Genomic DNA, 13461 nt, shown 5'->3' on the forward strand with positions numbered 1-13461 from the left:
AAATGAAAACCGGAAAATCAAACAATTTTGAAACTCATGGAGGGAGAAGAAAAAATAATTTGGGGTAACAAAAAGGATGATTTATATTAAAAGGTAGTAGGATAGTAAGATTTTAAATAAAGACTCAAAAGCCCTAATTCCAGTGCTTTTTGTTTGTCTTGATAACACCTAACTGGCACCATGACAGGTTCTTCCCAGTAGCCTCCTGGTCAGCTGTGACCAGTGCTTGGCCAGTTAACTCTGGCTTCCCTGAACTTTCTCTGGAATCCTCACTAGGCACAACTACAGTCCTGAGTAAGTGCAGCTGGCTGCTTGCTCTGTTATTCTGCCTCTGCTGGAGTGTCCAGCTACCAGCTCTGGAGAGGCCCTGTCCCACAGGAGCCTGAACTCCAGGGAAGACACAGAGCCCCCAGGACAACCCTCTAACCACCAGGAGCTGAGAGACACCATCTCCTACGTGTTACTGTGCAAAGCAGCATCAGGTTTCCAATCTGCACCACCTTTATATTGAACAGATGCTCATTTTAGAGTAAGTAGAGAAAATGTGAGCCAAAGCAATGAAGAACAAACATTACCTTAAGTAAGATGTCACCAACTTGAAGTCTCCCATCTAGATCTGCACTGCTCTCTGGGCTGATGGCTTTTATTAGGATAGCTCTGCCATTTTTTCCACCTACCAGTGCAAATCCTAGGCTTCCATTTTCTGCCTTTTCCAGCTCAATCTTAATAATGAAGTCCTGCAATAGACAAAGATGCATTCTAAAGTGGAGTTTATTCAGAGCTGTATTTTATTTGCATTTTTATTACTGAAGATTCCCATTATTCCCACAGTCCTCACTGTCTTATGTGGATTACAGGATATATCCTACTCTTGAATAGATCTATAGAGCTTCCAGGGATCAAGATAACAGCTTTATGTATGTATCAGAATGAAAATAGTACATACTTATTTTCATACTCTTTTTAATAATTGCTGCTGGGGAAAATAACCCCTTAAGAGCAAAGAAACATGTACTTCTGTAATCCTTTTATAATATATCAGATAAATCACCTTAATTGACAAATAAGGCATTCTTATCTCCAGCATGACAGTGATGCAGTACCTAGTTTATTCTCTTATTTTTCTATAATTTAGATCATAATCTTATAATTCCAACATTCCCATCTCTTTCACTTTAGCACTTCATTTGCTTTTAAAATCAGCTGCTTTTTTAGGGTCAAGTACTATGTCAGAAATAGCAGCAAGCTAGAAATGTTTATGACTTGCAGCATGACTAGCTCCAATGCAACAAATATCAGCCTTGGAAATTATTTTTGTGAGTTGAAGACGTAAACCATCATGGATTAAATCATGCAGAAGATTAGAAGAAGTAATAGTGATGACATAATCAAAAGCAAGAAAATTGTTCCAATTTTTTTGCCAGGTTGGAGGTCTAATTTTAACAAGAGACAGCATTTATTTTTTTGCAAACCACAATCAAGAGAAAACTAGTTAATCTATTCACATGGAATATCAGTCCCAATTTGAATAATTTCAATTAACATTACTTTCCATGTGTTTGCACGAACAGAAGTGATGTTGTCACTTGTAAGAATTTTCAAGTATTGTATGCTGAGAATGGAAATAATTTTTTTTCTCCCAACAAAAACACTTGTGTGTATTCAGGAATTCATAATAAATTACTTTAAAAATGCATTACTCTTGCCCAATTTAAACCATATTGGTCTATATCAATGCTACATAAAACTGAAAAGATTTGGGGTAATTTTACTCTCTTTTTAAATGTTCATTTGCAAATTGCAGAATGAAACCAATTAATCTTAGTTTTCAAAGATTGTTGTGGAAAATGTTTCACAATTGCACATATTTTTCCCAGAAACCCATGCTGTGACATTCTGTGTCTTTTTCCTGTGCTACTTTCTTTCTAAGCATTGAAAAACAGCAACAGAAGAGTCTGTCCCCAGGAAGTGCCCTGTGCATTCTACTCTGTGAGTGCTGAGTACAACTCAACACTTACAGGACACTCTCCAAGTGCATTATATTCACATTCTTTATTTCAAAGAGAGGAAGAAAATACATTAAATACCACTACTGAGAAAGCCTCACTCCATATAGCTCACTTCTCTTGGTGAACCACCTCACACCTCAGAGCGTCACTTACTTTACATTCTGGAGAATCGGGAGTGTTCTGCTGAGCATCACAGTTTGTGTCCTCCAAATGTTTCTCTGTCAAAAAGCAACAACAAATTTTAGGTTGTTGTCCTGGTAAAATATTCTGCAGTATAACACTCAAAACCTTATTCAGGGATGTAATAAAACATTTTATATTTTATAGGTGAAATACACAATAAATGCTATGCATTTATGTGGCCAAAAACTCCTGAAATGTGAACCACACTGTGAGTTTTTACCTCCCTGTGAGCAGGTTCTAAAACAAGCTTTAAGAACTGCGTGCTACAGAGACACCAGATGGACAACAGTAATGTATAAATGTTCTCTGAAACTCTGAGGGAGACAGATTTTTTTATATAGAGTTAATCTTTCCCAGGCAATGCCATTATCACCTATAGACTTATATTCTTTCAAAGAGAAGGCACACAATTTTACTAACCCTAACTGAGAAATGGGAAGTTCCTTACCATGTTGATGAAGCAGATGCTGTTCCTGAGAGTTCAGGTTTTCATCTGACAAGGAAATATTGGCTTTCTCTGTTTCAGCTGGTGGCCCTAAAAACATACACATATGTTTGTTCTGACAGGCCTCCTGCTAAACTTCATGTTCACATGGAATGTAAACTCTGTGCTTAGGTTATAAACAAAGCATCAATATCCAATATTGATACTATATTAAGCAGTGTGAGACCACTGCATGATTAAGTTTGCCAGTTTGCACAGAGATACAAACATTTCAGTCATGAATTGCAGAGATACTGCATCTTAGCCATTGCTATTTTAAAAATTGTAACAACAGACACCAGACAATCTAGACATGTGGCAGTGATCAGGCAGATGAAGGAACACTCCCACCTCAGCCCCTCCCCTCCCCCAGTTTAGTGGTTTTTCTTTACCATTTTGGTGATCTTAGCTGTCTTCCACAAAATACTCTTAATGTGTGAATTATGGAAAGTAGTGAATATCCTGTAGTTCAAAAAAAAGCTGCCTGTTGCAATTGCAATTTTAGTATGTGTTCTAAGCCTATAAAAATCATGACTTGCTTTCTTAATAATGAATTACTACAGATTTATCTTTGAATCTATCAGCGATGATAGCAAATGGAACACCAAATAAAAAATTACTATAGGTTTTCCCAAGTGCCTGTAAAAGGGAAGAATCATAAAATCATAGATGGTTTGGGTTGGAAAGGACCTTTAAGATCATCTGGTTCCCACCCTCTGCCATGGGCAGGGACACCTTTCACTAGACCAGGTTGATCAAAGCCCCATCTAGCCTGGACCTGAATATTTTAAAGGATGAGGTGTCCACAACTTCTAGGCAACCTGTTCCCGTGTTGCATCACCCTCACAGTAAAGAATTTCTCCCTACTATCTAATCTAAACCTTCCCTCTTTCAGTTTGATGCCATTCCCCCATGTTCTACAGCTACACACCTTTGTCTAAAGTGCCTCTCCAGCTTTCTTGTAGCCCCTTTAGGAACTGGAAGGTGCTGTAAGGTCTCCCCAGAGTCTTCTCTTGTCCAGGCTGAGCAACTCCAACTCTCCCAACCTATTTTAATAGGAGAGATGCTCCAGCCCTCTGACCATCTTTATGGCCTCCTCTTTAAATTGCTCCAACAGGTCAAAGTGCTTCTTCTGCTGGGGGCCGCAGAGCTGCATGCAGCACTCCAGGTCAGGTCTCACAGAGTAGTGGGGCAGAATCTCCCTCCCTCAACCTGATGGCCACACTGCTTTTGCTACAGCCCAGGACAGGCTTGCTGGGCAGTGACTGCACATTGCTCAGTCATGTTCAACTTCTCATCAACCAACACCCTCAAGTCCTTCTCACAGCTGTTATCAATCCATTCTCTGCCCAGTGTTTATGTTTGGGATTGCTCTTACCCATGTGCAGGACCTTACACATCTTGTTTAATAGTAGAGGCACATAACTGTGCCAGTATAGAGTTCATAACTCTATCAGAGGTGGATCAGGTACAGTTACCTATCTGAAGGTATCTTGAGAAATCTTAGAATCTGCAAAGCGCACACAAGGCTGTGTAAGCAAGGTTCTACCAGGATATACATTTGTTGTGCTTTAGTTCTTTCGTGTTAACTGAGAGCACACATAACTTTCTGCATATCTTGTAGAAAATTGCTTCAGCTTATAGAAACAAGAGCATGGCTATGTGTTTTAAAGTAGGAAATTGTAACTAACTTGATTTGGAATAAGCTTTTCAGGTAACCATATGCCAGTATCCAGAGGAGTGTAGGCATGTGAACAGTTGTGGTCCAGGGTTACTTTTTAAGGTTATCTTTGCATGATTTATAAACAAAACAGACATTGAGATATCCAGTCAGGTAAATGAAACTGGGGTTAGGCCTGATTTAGTGCTGCAGCCAAGTGTGCATTGGACAGTACTACTACTACTACTATGATTAACACCCTTTGTATGTGCTGACCTAGATGTGATACCTCTCCTTCCACCTGAGGGTGCAGGTGCAGCCTGTGCTTGCTGAGCCTCCTTTCGCTGCTAGAGCAATTCTGGTCAAGTCTTTGTAGAGCAGGTGATTACTGAAGTTTTGTATCAGTTAGAGTATCCAATATCTCCCCTGATAGGAATGGTTTTATATTAACTTACAGATATTAGTGCTGCCTGCTGATTTTATATAGTTTATTAATAGCAGTTTTAAAAGGTGGTCTAGATGATGAAGTAGTGGCTCATATTAAGTAGTGGCTCAAGAAGTGCTGGAAAACTACTTAGAGAGTAGTTTCAGTCAAAACAGATGTTGAAACATGACCATATAAAATTCCTATTCAATAACAAATTAAAAAAATAGAAACTGAATATGCAACAAATTACTTTCTTTACAGAGAACTATACATTTTATTTCTGTCTTTAAACAGCTAATTTTTTTCAGACCCTTAAAATGGCCATAACAGAAATACTGAATGCCAAGTTACAATTTGTTAATAACTTAAATGCAATGAATCAATACCTTATGATTATTTTCAAAATCAGAAGCATGTTTTGAACTAAAACCCAAAAACATTAGCCTTACTTACTATTTTCCTGTTCTATAGGAACCACTGGATTGCCATTTCTGGGGGCAGAAAAAGTGAAATATGTGAGCCATTAAGCGCTGCATGCTTTGTAAAGCACATATGAAAATTATTTTTAGAAATTCAGTTGTCTAAATAGTAGTTGTCCTTTCATGATTTTGTTAGTGGTGCTTTTCTGAAGAGAATTGATATCAATAGATGAAAATATTTGACTGTAGTGAAACATTTTATTTAAATGTGTTGGAAAAAAATAAGCATGTTAAATCACCTGGCCCAAGACAGAACTGCTTTCTGGTCCATTTTGAATTCAGCTTTGGTTACCCCCTGTATAAAGTGGGAATGCTCTTTTGTAATTTCCTTTACCCTATTTCTGTTTACCTCCTTAGTTTGTAAATTCTGACAATCAGGAGGTGCTGCCTAACTTGTTGTACAGCCAGATGTTTAATGAGGTGGCAGTTCCTTCTTCTGTGATATAAGCACAAATTAATAAAAAAGTGATGAAAGTTTGAACTGTATTAAGACAGCTGGTTTGCCGTTCTATCACGTGCTCTGGTTATGTAACTCAGTTACTCAGCTGCTTTGGGTTAATATTTTACCATTCCTCTGAGATCTTTGGAAGCTATTTCAGCATCAGTCCAGGACCTGAGCTGGTGTGGTATGAGACTGTAGAACACAATGAATATAAAGTGCATCCATGAACTGATGAGTGAAATCCTTTACAGCCAATTATTGTTCAGGCCTGGAAAGACTTTCTGGTAATGCTGCAGGTTAAATGCTGCATTTTTAGTACCTTTCTAAAATGTTTGGCTGTTGGAATTATCTCAAAATTCCTGGTGATAAGTAGTTTCTTGCTTGTAGCTGTGAATTTCAGATGGTAAGGGGAAAGTTGACACTTCGCGATGGAAATATAAAGATTTTCCCTAGAGAACAAGACATATGAAAATGGTGCTGAGCCTCACAGTTAAAGACTCCACATTTAGTTTTGGATGATGAAATTTGATGACTTCTCATTTGTGTTGTATGAGTCTACTTTTACTCACTGCAGTAGTTGTAATTGCAAGTAGTTAAGCTATCTTATGAATGTTATTTATCAAATAGAAACATTCAGAACCTTGAGATAAAGTATTTTTCTGTTTTGTGTTGTCTGACTTGTTGATATAAAATTTAGAAACTTGCTTCAGCATTAGGATCAAGTATGCTCAGATTTACCTGGTGGCTTTGATTTGAACATTCTGGGTGGCAGCTTCACACACTCTCACTGCATCATCCAGGCTAATGCCCTCAGTGCACAGTCCACAGATGTAAACAATCTGATCTCGTGGCTGCAAACTGCCTTCCACACTGGCAGGAGAGCCAGGCACTATCTCTAGCACATAAATACCTTGTAACTTGCTTCCAGCTCCTCCTGTCAGCTTCAAGCCTAAAATAATGCAGAGAAAGCATCTTTTGTGGCAGAGTGTTTTGAATTTCACTGTCAGTGACTTAAAGTGGAATAAATGTGAGTCATTGAAAGATAGGCTGAAGAAATCACTGACATTATAAATAACAGTCTTGCTCCACTAAGATGGGGTGTATAAGCTGGACTGAAAAAGTGAAATGCCATTAGATGTTAAAAAAGTATGGAAAAATTTAAATGGTGGTGTCCATCTCTGTGTTTCAGTGCTGCTGTAGTGCTTTATTTCACCTGATGTTCAGTAGCCATTGCAATAGGACACTGCACAGCAGCAGCTCCCTCATTAGCAGCACATTTAAATGCCTTGCAGTCATCAGGGTGCCATTGGCAGTGGAGGCCTACACAGTGCAAACAACATTCAAGAATCTCTGAAAAAAGCTAGTTCCTACCTGGAAACAGGATGTTGTACAAGAACAAATATAGCCATCCTGAGTCTACAGTTTTATCTGTGTGCAGTACTCATAACATGCTACAGAAATATCAAGATACTCACATTGTGGGGATTTCTTGTATCGTTTGTATTGCTCAATGTAGATAAAGCCTTGTGTCTGTGGTGAATCAAAGATTCAAGTGGAGACTTTTTTGAATAACAAACTGTAGTCTCAACCTGAGGCTCATCCTTCTTAAACTTTACCTTTTCTTCAATTCTTTTCTTTCCCTCCAAATAGATCTTTATGTGTCTCTACAGGTAGTAGACATTATTTTCCAGCTATCCAAAACTTATGTTTATCAGTAACATAAAACTATGAGACTAGAAATCTGCCAGAAACTTCAGTTAATAGGGAAGTAATGCAAAGATCATTTTTCCACCTATCTTCATTCGTCTAATAAGAGGTATTTGTCTTCCCTCATAGGTGTTGCCTGAAATAAAGCTCTCATTCCTTGGTCATGGGTGATCATGAAGAGCATAAAGGTGGTTTAAGTCAGTCCAAAAATCAGTTTGGATAATACTGATTCAAGACCACACTTGCTTATGATTATCTTATGGTATCATTCAGTCCAAAATAGAAAATACAGCATTTACTACACACCTAGCTGTCCATCGGCACCCTTTGTGAGAGTAATTTCAGGAATCTCATCTGGCCTAACTGGGGGACGTGGGTCACTGTCAGCACGACCAACCACAAGGTGCAGATCTGGAGGAGAACTTTGCAGTAAAGTCAGGACTTCATTGCATGGCAAAGATGTGACATCAGTTCCATTCACCTAAATGATAAACCAGTAAAATCATGTCATAGATCTCATTGACCATCATTTACTTCTCCCTCTACTCTGAACCTTACATATGAACTTAAATTAGTTTTTACTTCCTTGTTGTTGCTTTGCTGTGGTATTTAATGTCAGTAAATTAAACAGTTAAGATTGCAGTAATATTTTTTTTAACTTTCACGTTTCTGAATGCAGAGCTTTAATAAAAGTAGCTTTTTTCACATTGAATCTCAAGATCTTGTTGCAAAAAGAGGATCTTATGCAAAAACTTGAACATGAACCAGGCTGAAAAAATGGTTTTATTCTTACATTACAAAGGGCATAATTCCCACATCCTTTGTGTGTCACCTATCACCTTATTACATTAATTCAGTTTATGTCATTTAATTGGGAAGGCATTTAATGTCTCACTTGTCTTGAATTGCTCCTACATTCATGTTATTTGCCTGGCCATACAATCTATTCAGTCTGAAATTTATCAAACTGAGGTGAGCAGAATTAGATTTATTAGATTATTTATTTACATACTTAAATACATGATAAATGGGTGATACCAAATGAAGAATGCCAAAGCTAAATGAAATTGATCTGCAAATATTTTCTTCTCTGCATGAATTCAAAAAAATACTGTACCATAATGATTCTGTCTCCCCTTCTCAATCTTCCATCAGAAAGGGCAGGATCATTCAAGATTTCATCAACGTACAGGCAGGTGTCCATTTTGTTAAGAACTACAGAGAATCCATAACCGTTGTTCTCTGACTTTGTCAAAGTCACAAAGATCTCCATTTCCTATTAAAACAAGCACAGTTGCTTCAGTAACATCTTCCATATTTTTATATGTAGGTAGGAATCAGATCCTCAGATGGTACAAGAGTGTGCAAAAGGTGTTCTGCCATATCCCAGAACTGTGGAGGTTCATGTTGATTGATTTATAGGGCCTAAGAAAGCAGAGAATGCCACCAGGACCTGGGATTAGGCATTTGGAATGTCTAAAGAAAGGCCTGGAGTCCTCTGGGCTGACAAGCATTGCGATAGCAGGGTGCAGAGATGACTGTTGTAACTGCTATGCTGTCCCACTGAAGGAAATGCCTGGAGCTAAATTTTGTCTGCAGTGTTCTCCAATTAGTAGGGACTCAGAGCTCATTAGTGTTGTCGGAATGCAAGATGTTCAGCATTTGGCAGGACTGAGCCATATATTTTGAATAGTAATTAGCACAAGGATCATACTTTCTTATCAGGACATTACAGCAATATCACTGTAACAAAGTGATTTTCTGCATGGCCTTGAAACATGGCAGAAAAAACTCAAGTAGCTGACTTCAATTAATTTTAGAAGCTATTAGAGAGCTTTTAGGCCTTTGTACACTGAGAATAATAATGTAGAATTTTGGAAAGCTGGAGAAATAGTAAAATGTCAAGAAAAAAGAAATAGCCTTAAGGCACATGGTTAAGAATTCTGGAGAGCCAGGCATAGTGGAAGGTCTGGCTTATTTAAAGATTGTGGATATTCAGGAAAATTAAAAAAAGAAAAAAAAAGCCATGTGAAAAATGTGTAAATAGCATAGAAAATCAGTTAAAATTAATGTTTAAGACTTTAACATTCTTAAAATTGTCTCTTTTCCCTTGTATTCTACTTGTTGGAAATTTGGTGCCCATCACATACCTGAGTGCAATCTTCATTTTCTTCCTTCTCTTCCTCTGGCTCCTCCACGTCTTCCCATTCATTGTCACTGTCATGTGTCTCTCTGTCAGGCAGGGATGATGATGACGAGGGACCACAGACACGTGGCTGTGGGGTCGCAGTGGTTGCAGAGACTGTCTCAGAGCTTCCTCTTCGTGGAAGTGGGGTCACAGGCATTGAGCTGACAGTGAGATACTCTTCATCAATAGGGGTTAGAGAGAGAGTTTCAGGCATACATTTTGTGTTCGATTGGTCATCATGACTCTTATTAAATATGCGGCTGGAAAATAAAAAGATTGCAGTGCTGGGGTTTTCCTCCATATGCTTTATTAGATAGCTGCTGAAAAGTCCACTGCTTATGTATTACCTTATTTTCATTTGAACTGAATTACTAGTTACAGTATTGACTTGCTGTCTGAATCCTCCAATGGTAGTATAAAACCAAATAAGTAATCAATATTTTGCTAAGCTACTTGAAAGATTGAAAATTTTTCATTATTTACCTTTGAAAAATCTTGTACTTTTTTAATTTTTTAAAGGCATTAATTAGTACTTTGGTTACTTCTCAAAAAGAATAATTGGACAAAGCCCAGACCATTAATCATTTCATCTTCCATAAAGAAACTAATTAACTTTTCTGGTAAGCAGTATGGACATTAAAATACCACTACAATTTTTATATTAGCATTTTTCTGAAAAAAGGAATGCCAGACACCTTTCTGGTTTCTACAGGTCTTTCCTTGGTAACTGGGTACAAATCCAAAACATGAAATATGAAGTGGTTCCTGTTTCTTTATGAAAAGTAGATGTCCTTACTCCTCCTTGTAAGCTTGACTTTATTCTTATGCCTGCCTTGAAGCATGTGAGTTCTCAAAGAAATGTCAATGGACTCATTAAATTAATTGAATTTAAATTATTATTGTTTGTATTCCACTATATTGCAGACAAAGTAATCAGCACTTTTGATGTTCAAGCCCAAACAGTAATCATACATGCTGTGTTTAATAGTTTTGACTGTTAACCTTTATGAGCCCTAGTAGACAACTGTGGCATTGTCTCCCAAAAATTTACCATTAAAGCTCATAAAAATTCTGGAAACACTTTTTTTTTAAAAGTATGTTTTCTTCATATCAATCCTTATTGAAATATTGCTAACCTCATGCATCTTAAAAACACCTAAAATGGCATTCATATCTCAGTCAGCCAGGATATTTCGCTCTTTGATAGAAGTGAACTGTCCATCATCTCCCAAGCAAACATAGACAACTAAAATGAAAACAAATTGCCCATCCTGTATGGGATCACAGAGGATCTCTGTAAAATCCATACCAGGAAATTTATACATTTGCATGAAATGTTTTGAGCAATCTGGAGAAATTTCTTCATTAATCAAAAGGAAGTCTTTTATTAATGCCTATTTCCTTCTGGGGATTTTGTGTGGTTTTAGCTGGAAGGATTTACATTGAGATTGTGTTTAAAATATTGTTTAAAATGTATGGCATCCTAAATTTCTCTGGCTGCTTTTTAAAAATGCAAAAGCATTTGCTAATACTAAATGATACTGAAAATGTATCAAACAAAAATATTTCAGAACTTCCTTCTTGGAAAGAATCCAAAACTTTTCTTGAAATTTATATTTTCCCACAATAAACTTAGTTTTGTTGAATCTGTATTATCTCTTGGCAGATATGTTTGCTGCGGACATACTTCTGCTGGTTTTGTTCTCAGAAGCAGAGAAGCAGATAATTAAGTGGAGCATCATTCATGAATCAAGTGAAGCTTCTGCACTCAACAAAGAGAAGCTAAAAGGATGAAATGCCATTATGATCCCACTTGACTTGCAGTGTCAGGTGGTGCTGTCACTCGCCAGACTGGACTGTTTGGGGCTGTGCCTCATGAGTGCCAAAAGTAGCAAAATTATTTCAAGTGACTGTTGGGAGAAATAAAAATTAGTTTCTCAATAAAATTACTATAGCTGTAAATTAAAGGCCTCTAGAACATTTTCAATTTGTCTTCGCATCAATCCTTTGTGTTCTGATAATTTACACATTTTTTGCACTGGGAAAGAAAATGGAATGGATTGTCTTCTGTGCAACTGTCTGATATATCCAAAGGAGTGTAAAAGGAGACTGAGTCTATTTGCACTATACTTTATTGTATAATTCCTCTGGCTCAGGGGTTCTATTGGCTTCTTAAGACCAGAAAACAGAATTTTTTATTTTTTTTTCCTCCTTGATCACAGTTTGTCTTCTGAGGTGTTTTTATTTCCTATGAAAAAATTTGAAATTAAGAGATCACACAATAAGAAAAAAATTTGGTGCCTATTTAGGTAAACTGTGAAAAAAAATGAAAGTAAAATCATATAATCAATAAAAAATTATTTGTTTCCTGTTTAGGTGAACAAGAGCCTTTTCACTCATTTCAAATGGCAACCACCTTCAGCTGAACAGCATAAATGATTACAGTGGTGCAAAAGTCTTACAAGTATCTTGTAACGCAGACTTATGCAAAATTCTAATAAGATGAGGGTGAATAGGGAAAGCAGATTAAGTGAGTCAGAATAAGATGATAAAACAAAATCTTCAGTGATCAGGAGTGATTAGAAGCAGAGAGCCCTGTACTTAAACCTAAGTAATTAACTTTCAAAGTTCTAAGAGTCAAAGGAAAGGCTTCAGAAGAGATTTTGGTATTCCCTACCTTTTGACCTGTCCAAATTCACATGGTGAGTAGCAGTTCTGCTTCACTTCCTCCTCCAGAGAGTGGAAGATTTCAGAACTGGAAGCTTCTTGATGAATCTTCCAAAGATGCTTATAGAAACTCTCTCTGGAAGTTGGGAGTTTCTGTATGGGTTTCTCTTGAAACTCAGCTTCCTGCTCATCGTAAGCTGAGCTGTCATCCTCAGGAGGCTCACTGAAATCTTCTCCCACTGGAGAATCGAGGCAATCTTCGAGGTCTGGAGAGGTGCTACCTTCGTCACTGGTGGATTGATCCATACTGTTTCCTGCCTCTCTGTTGCTTGGCATTTCTGCCACAAAGTCCTTAATTGGAGATGGTGCTGGAGTCTATCAAAAAAACAGAAAGGTTAGTGTAACTCCTTTTTAATCTCCCATCTTTTTTCTTTCAAGAGCAAAATATTTTGAAAAGGCAATATTAACAAACTTCTGAATGGGAAAATGCAAAATTGTATCTGGAAGGAAGGAGAAATCAAGGGTACTCTCTCACCAAATAACTCTTTTGTCTTAATTCTTATTTTTTATGTCTACAAGAGTTACAATCAAAACTACTACACCAGATCACTTTTCACAATTAATTATTTTCTAGAGGTTCTTTTTTAATATTTCTGTTCATATCATGCCTCAATGTTGTGTCTATGTTCTCTTCATTCCATGGAAGTAGCTCCCAGACTTGACTCCTGTCAAGTCTGACCACAGAAATCAGCCAAGGGCACACTGCAGCAGAGCAGCAGGAATCAGTTTGTTATCTGGAGATGGTTCTGACTGTCATTTCTGTCTCTCTGTGGGTGGCTATAAATCCTAGTGGGAGGGGAACCATGAGTGGGCTGTACTGAATGGAGCAAGAGTAGTGCAAATGTATATTCCTTCTAAGAGTAGATGTTATGTGTTGTGTTCAAGAAGCAGCAGTAATAATGCTAGCACATCAAATGGCAATGTTTTAGTCTCTGCAGTGTCTCTGGCTTGGGAGTATCTTTTGTTTGTTTGCATTTTCTTTTTCCCCCTGCAGATTCTTCTAAGTATCAATAAGAACCTGAATAACCATAAGAACCTGAATAACCAGATGAAACCATTATTTCATTTATTTAACTTCATTAAGAGATAGTCTGGATAGGAAAAATTCTTTATTCTGACTTTGGGGAGTTAATATAGCTGCATTTGAGAATATCT

At 37.4% G+C, this 13461-nt stretch overlaps 1 protein-coding gene and 1 long non-coding RNA gene across 3 annotated transcripts in view; one reads left to right on the plus strand and one right to left on the minus strand.

Moving 5' to 3' along the window:
* LOC107206997 overlaps positions 1-11559 on the plus strand; it is a 91712-nt gene extending 80153 nt beyond the window's left edge. The window contains exon 5 of the long non-coding RNA XR_001522580.1: positions 11246-11559. This is a non-coding gene — a long non-coding RNA (uncharacterized LOC107206997). The remainder of the gene's footprint in view (positions 1-11245) is intronic.
* FRMPD2 (FERM and PDZ domain containing 2) overlaps positions 1-13461 on the minus strand; it is a 56974-nt gene that overhangs the window by 14241 nt on the left and 29272 nt on the right. The window contains exons 25-33 of one of the 2 annotated variants that reach the window (XM_033515746.1): positions 12257-12621; positions 9542-9740; positions 8509-8667; positions 7698-7872; positions 6423-6633; positions 5217-5254; positions 2641-2727; positions 2163-2227; positions 576-737 (exon numbers count right to left, since the gene is read on the minus strand). In XM_033515746.1, the coding sequence (XP_033371637.1) occupies positions 576-737; positions 2163-2227; positions 2641-2727; positions 5217-5254; positions 6423-6633; positions 7698-7872; positions 8509-8667; positions 9542-9740; positions 12257-12621 (1461 nt within the window). Of the gene's footprint in view, positions 1-575; positions 738-2162; positions 2228-2640; positions 2728-5216; positions 5255-6422; positions 6634-7697; positions 7873-8508; positions 8668-9541; positions 9840-12256; positions 12622-13461 lie in introns of both variants that reach the window. The other variant, XM_033515747.1, reaches the window with a different exon arrangement.

This window comes from Parus major, chromosome 6, assembly GCF_001522545.3.
Source record: "Parus major isolate Abel chromosome 6, Parus_major1.1, whole genome shotgun sequence".
Taxonomy (NCBI): Eukaryota; Metazoa; Chordata; class Aves; order Passeriformes; family Paridae; genus Parus; species Parus major.